The sequence below is a fragment of the Alexandromys fortis genome, unplaced genomic scaffold (genome assembly GCF_014885135.2).
Source record: "Alexandromys fortis isolate MF-2015 unplaced genomic scaffold, M_Fortis_MF-2015_v1.1 scaffold_364, whole genome shotgun sequence".
NCBI lineage: Eukaryota > Metazoa > Chordata > Mammalia > Rodentia > Cricetidae > Alexandromys > Alexandromys fortis.
The window spans coordinates 377,033-383,805 of NW_026068245.1; the positions used below are offsets into that span (position 1 = coordinate 377,033).

Here is a 6,773-nt window from a genome sequence, read left to right on the forward strand (position 1 = left end):
TTTTTCCTCCTGTGTGCACATGTTCATGCAGAGGACAGAGGTTAATGTTGGTGTCTCCACCATCATCTTCCCCACCTTATCCACTGAGGCAAGGTCTCTCAGCTGAACCCAGAGTTTTGCCCATATGGCTAGTTAAGCTTGCTCTGAGAGCTCCTGGGTGCTGGGCTAGCATCACCAGGGACACACACGTAAACACACCCCAAATCTATATATTTAGGAAGTCTGGTCTTCGTGTTCGTGTAGCGAGCACTTTAACCACTGAGTTGTCTCCCCAGGCCCTGCATCCTGTTCTTTATCTAACACTCTGCTTTCACTTCATCCTTAGGTTTCCGTGCTATCCTTAACTGTCAGCTTGAGAGAATCAAGAGTCCCTGGCGAGTTGAGCCTCTGGTCATGACTGTGGGAAGCACACTTTATTTTTTATGTGGTTTCTCGAGACAGGGTTTCTCTGTAGCCCTGGCTGTCCTGGAACTAGCTCTGTAGACCAGGCTGGCCTCGAACTCAGAGAGATCTGCCTGCCCTCTGCCTCCCAAGTGCTGGGATTATCTTTTTTTTTTTTTTTAATATTTATTTATGTATACAATATTCTGTCTGTGTGTATGTCTGCAGGCCAGAAGAGGGCAGCAAACCTTATTACAGATGGTTGTGAGCCACCATGTGGTTGCTGGGAATTGAACTCAGGACCTTTGGAAGAGCAAGCAATGCTCTTAACCACTGAGCCATCTCTCCAACCCCCAAGTGCTGGGATTAAAGGCGTGTGCTACCACCTCCCGGCCCCGGGAATCATCTTGATTATACTGATTGATGCAGAAAGACTCAACTGTGCCTTGATTTCTCCACCATGAGGGACTGTAGCTGGAGCTGTGAGCTAAAATAAATGCTTTCTCTCTTAAGTTGCCTTTTAAAAATTTTTATGTGTATGGGTATTTTGCCTGCATGTATGTATGTGCACCACATGTGGGCAGTGTCCGTGGAAGACAAAAGAGGGCACTGGATCCCTTGGAATTGGGGTTAGGGACAACTGCAAGCTGCCATATGAGTGCTGGGAACTGAACAAGAATGGCCAGTGCTCCTAACACTGAGCCATCTCTGCACCCCCACTTTAGTTGCTTTTATCTGAGTACTTTATCACAGAAATAGGAAAAGAAATGAAGCCGGGCAGTGGTGGCACACACCTTTAGCCCCAGCACTCGGAAGGCAGGGGCAGGCAGATCTCTGTAAGTTGGAGGCCAGTCTAGTGTACAGAGGGAGTTCCAGAACAGGTTCCAAAGCTACACAGAGAAATCCTGTCTCAAAAAACAAACAAAAAAAAAAAAAAAGGAAAGAAAAAAAAAAAAAAAGAAACCAAGACAGCTTCATAACAGATCCCTCCAAACAAGCCAAGTGTTTTCCACTCTGCCCTCACAGAACCACTCCCTTGGAGCAGGTCAGAAATGTAACTGATGAGTCGTGTTAGCCAGCAAGGGCTCCTTTTATTCATTCAGGGGTGGGCTTTTAAAAAGCAGTGCAACTGTATATAAAGTCAAGAGTGCCAGGAAAGCAAGCCGGCCAGGTGCAGAGTAGTGCTAGAAGCTTGCTTCCAGCCCAACGGGCGCCCTCAGCACAAGCAGCCAAAGCTGCTAGCCACAGAGTGTCAAACCGATCTCAGAATGAGATGAGGGTGCCTGCTCCATCCAAAGCTCAGGTCTGTCCATCTGTCCCTGTCATGTACAATAACGTGTAAAATAAAACCCTTGAAAGCATGTTCACCCAGGAGCACAGAGCAGGGATTGCTGTGGCTCTTTGCCTGAGAAGCATCGTGGCTGTGCATGAAAGGTCAGGCAGCTTCCATCCTTCCAAAGCAAGGCATTGTCATCTGCCTCTGGTTTCTCCACTGCCTCAGGGCTCTGCCAGTCTGGTCTTCACACAGGGGTCTCCTCTGCCACCTTTTTCAAGAGTCCAGTAGCCAGCAAGGAGCCATCTGCTTCCCGAATCTTCAGGCGGACTTTCTGATTGGTCTTCCTCCATTCTGAGTACAGCTGGCAATGGTATCGGAAAGAGACCTGCAGGGGCAGTCCTGCAGTGGGTGAGAAGATAGAGACAGGCCTCTACCCGGGGGGAGAGGGGTGGCATTTGCCATAGAGCAAACCTAGAAGCAGCACCACATCTGGTACTTCTGTATACTGTACAGACACCCACCCATTGGTTGAGTCCTATAAAAGTGAGGGCTCCACCATCTTAACCCCAGCAGAAAGCAAGGCTCTTCCCTTCTACAGCTGATGGAAATGGAGTCCTACCAGTCTCTTGGGACTATTTAACCCTGAGCAGTCACACAATGGCCCAACCTAGAAGCAACCTGTTCCTTCATAGGTAAGAGGATAAAAACGGTGATGTGTTTAAGGGACTGGGAAGATGGCTCAATGGGTAGGAGTACTTGCTGTATAAGCTTAAGGACCTGAGTTCGAATCCCCAGCATCCATGTAAAAAGCTGAGCATGATCCAGTGTCCTACCTATAACCCCAAAACTGGGAAGTGGAGGGAGACAGAGATAAGAGAATTGCTAGGACTCACATGTGTACACACACTACACACATTTACACACAGTCACACATGCACATTCATACAGACACACTCACGCATAAAGACACACAGTCAGATGCACATATCATGCATGCACACGTACACACACAGAGACTAAGAGAAGTGAGAGCTGGAGCCACAACTCAGTGGGAAAGTGCTTATCCAGCATGTGAGAGGCACTGGATTCCAGCTGAGGTACCATTAAAAGGAGAGTCCAGCTGCTAGTGCAGGAATGTGACCCAGCTGCTCGAAGACTAAGGACAATCGCAAGTCTAATAAGGTCTGTCTGGGCAACCTAAAGAGAAACTGTCTCAAAACAACAACATACAAAGACTGGGGATGTAACAGCAGTGGCAGGCTCGCTCAGCCTGTCAGAGCCCTGGGTTCAGTCTTCAGTATGGAACAACTGAGCCGTCAAAGCAGATGCAGCATGAAGAAAAGTTAAATGCACATCACCGAGTGAAAAAGGGTGATCAGAAGTGACTGTATGCTGTTTGAATCCAAGCACACGACATTCCAGAAGAGGAAGAACTCTGAAGACAAGAAAAAGATGGGCGCCAGGGGTGTTGGAGTGGGGAGGGACAAACAGGTGGAGAACAGAGACACAATTAAAAATGTACACTAGTGTTTGGGGATGCGGCACAGATGGGAAAGCGTTCAAAGTGTTAGCCTATCACTCACGAAGGCCTGCGTTTCATCACAGCACCACAGAAACCAGGTGTGCGGGTGCACACAGGACATCCGGTAGTCAGGATGTGAGGATCAGGAGTTTAAGGTCTTCCCGGCCACCTGGGACCCTGACTGGACAAACAGCTCAGGTGATAAAGGGTCTGCTGTGCAGCATGAGATGTACATGTAACACCAGTGTCAGGAGTCAGAGTCAGGCAGATTTCTAGAGGTCCCTGGCCTGCGAGTCCATGTGTAAAGACTCTGTCTCAGATAAAAAGTGGAGTGCTGGCCAGACAGCTCAGTGGATAAAGGACGCTATGACAGTTTAAAAGAAAATGGCCCCCAGTGGGAATGGCACTATTAGGAAGTGTGGCCTTGTTGGACGAAGTGTGTCACTGAGGAAGTGGGCTTTGAGGTCTCATATATGCTCAAGATACCACCCAGTGTCTCAGACCACTTCCTGTTGCTTGTGAGTCAAGATGTAAGAACTTGCAGCTCAGCCAGGTGGTGGTGGCGCACACCTTTAATCCCAGCACTCCCGAGGCAGAGACAGGCGGATCTCTGTGAGTTCGAGACCAGCCTGGTCTACAACAGCTAGTTCCAGGACAGGCTCTAAAACTACAGTGAAACACTGTCTCGAAAACCCCGCCCAAAATAAAAAAGAAAAGAAAAAGAAGAACTTGCAGCTCCTTCTCCAGCATCATATCAGCCTGCCACGTTGCCTTGCTTCCCACCATGATGATAACAGGCTAACCCTCTGAAACTGTGAGCCACCCAACTAAATGTTCTCCTTTATAAGAGTGGGCGTGGTCATGGTGTCTCTTCACAGCAACAGGAACCCTAAGACAGGCCACTGAGCCTGACAGCCTGAGTCTCATAACCAGGACCTAGAAGGTGTGGAAGGGGAGCACCAACTTTTATATGTTCTCACCTACCCAGCACACACGCACACAGAAGGGGAGCACCAATTTTTATATGTTGTCATCTACCCAGCACACATACTAAATGTTTTTAAATTATTTTTAAACCATGGGTATCATGCCAGACAGTGGTGACTGTCTGAGGTAGAAGCAAGCAGATTTCTGTAAATTCCAGGTCACACTGATCTACATATCAAGTTCCAGGCCTGCCAGGGCCACATCACAAAAAAAAAAAAAAAAAAAAAATAAAAAAGTGGATGAGCTGGAGAGATGGCTTGGAGTATAACAGATAACGGTCTCGACCTACCCGAGAATCCTTAAGGAAAAGGAAAGAAGAGAGTCGTTCATGTTGTCCTCTAACCTCCACACACATGTCATGGCACACGTGCTCTCTCACACACACACACAAACAAAATAAATGAATGTAATGATAAAATATAAAAATAAGATGGACAGTGATTGAGAAAGGCAGCCAAAATTGGCCTCTGGCCTCCACATCTATGTGCACTGTGCACACACTTCTGCACCATCTACTATGAACACAAAAAAATATTCCATATGTGCTAGGGACCAACTCCATGGTAAAGCACTTGCTTAGAATACTCAAGCTCCTGGGTTCCATTCCCAGCACCACACAAAGGAAAGAGAAAGAAGGAAGGGAGGGAGGGAGGGATGGAGAAAGGGAGGGAGAAAGAACTTCATTGGTAGTGGCCCAAAGTACTATTCGTAACAGGGTGAAAAATCCCCCACATTGCCAAAGTACCAGATGAGTCAAAGGGATTGAATAAATATGGTACACTCATACAATGAATGGGTGTTCTCAGTAGCTGCCCCCTTTTCTTTTTAAAGGATACTATCAAAGGATAAAACAGCAGGTGTAAAACAGTACATATGTCTTCATGTAATTTATGTATTTTAAAATATGTGTCCCTTATGGCAGGAATGCATGCTGAGAACTGCATTACAGCCTTGCTGTGAAAACACTGGCAGTTGATGCGGGAGGTCCTTCTGTATATGTGTTGCTTTTATTGGTTAATGAATAAAGAAACTGCTTTGAGCCTATAGCAGGGCAGAACAGAGCTAGGTGGGGGAAAACTAAACTGAATGCTGGGAGAAAGGAGGCAGAGTCAGGGAGAAGTCATGTAGACCAGAGACAGACGCCAGAAGGAACCTTGCCGGTAAACCACAACCACATGGTGATACACAGATTAATAGAAATGGGTTAAATTAAAATGCAAGAGCTAGCCAATAAGAAGCTAAAGGTAATAGGCCAAGCAGTGATTTAGTTAATAGAGTTTCTGTGTGATTATTTCAGGTCTGGGCAGCTGGGAACAAACAAGCGACCTCCTACAACAGGCAGGGTTTAAGATGCCTTTAACAGCACTAAACAATGTGAGTATGGTAGTTAGAGCCTGTAATCCTAGTACACAGAAGGCTGAGCAGGACTATTACAAAGAGTAAAAGACCAGCCTAGATGGGATAAGGTTCCGTTGTGACAGCGTTTGCTTACGTGTGTGGCAATGCACACCTGTCACCCATGCAGAGAGAACTGGGAAGGTCAGAACTTCAAAGCCATCATAGGCTACGTTCCGAGTTCAAGTATGGGCTACTTGAGATGCTGTTTGTTGTTTTGTTTTTCAAGACAGGGTTTCTCTGTGTAGCCCTGGCTGTCCTGGAACTCACTCTGTAGACCAGGCTGGCCTCCAACTCAGAGATCTGCTTGCTTTTGCCTCCCAAGTGCAGGAACTAAAGGTGTGCACTACCACTGCCTCACTGACTTTGAGATCCTCTTTAAAAAGCCTGTGTGTGTGCGTGTGTGTGCTGCTAGCTTGAAACCAAGGGTCTCTCTCATGCTCAATATGAAAATCTACCACTGATCTGGAAACAACTTCTCGATACGAAGAACGACCCACAGCTGGACACGAGGAGAATGAGAGGACTCTAGACTCCCTCTCTGATCAAAGATGTCACTGCTTGGTTTAGTGGTACCTCTACTTTATCTTATCACTTTTTGTTTCAATAATAGTCTTAGTGTTCTCACGTTCCCCTCCCCTTTCCATATTTTCTCTCTCTCTCACTCTCTCTTTAGTTTTTCTAGACAGTGTTTCTTTTTTTTAAATTTATTTATTATGTATATAGTGCTCTGGGCACCAGATCTCACTATAGATGGGTGTGAGCCATCATGTAGTTGTTGGGAATTGAACTCAGGACCTCTGGAACAGCAGTCAGTTCTCTTAACCTCTGAGCCATCTCTCCAGCCTGAGACAGGGTTTCTCTGTAGCTCTGGAGCCTGTCCTGGAACTAGCTCTTGTAGACCATAGTCCAGGCTGGCCTCAAACTCACAGAGATCCGCCTGCCTCTGCCTCCCGAGTGCTGGGATTAAAGGCGTGCACCACCACTGCCAGGCCTCCATTCTCTTCTATTCTTCCTTTTAACTACTTTTTAAATGTATTCTTACTACATGTGTGTGTATGTGCACGTGTGCATGCACTAGTGCACATGTGTGGACATCAGAGAATAACTTGTAGGAATCAGCTCTCCCTCTCCACCATGTGGGTCCCGGGGAGGTTGAATTTGGTTTGACAGCCATGAAGGCAATTGCCTTCACCCACCAAACACCAACTC

The 6,773-nt window shown here is 46.8% G+C and overlaps 1 protein-coding gene across 3 annotated transcripts in view; it reads right to left on the reverse strand.

Annotated features, from left to right (window-relative positions):
• Nucleotides 1-1,447: 1,447 nt before the first annotated feature.
• Nucleotides 1,448-6,773, reverse strand: part of Marchf2 (membrane associated ring-CH-type finger 2) — a 42,154-nt gene continuing 36,828 nt past the window's right edge. Inside the window, exon 5 of one of the 3 annotated variants that reach the window (XM_050131269.1) lies at nucleotides 1,448-2,042. In XM_050131269.1, coding sequence (XP_049987226.1) covers nucleotides 1,902-2,042 — 141 coding nt within the window. In that variant the 3' untranslated portion in view covers nucleotides 1,448-1,901. Of the gene's footprint in view, nucleotides 2,088-6,773 lie in introns of all 3 variants that reach the window. The other 2 variants (XM_050131270.1, XM_050131268.1) reach the window with 2 other exon arrangements.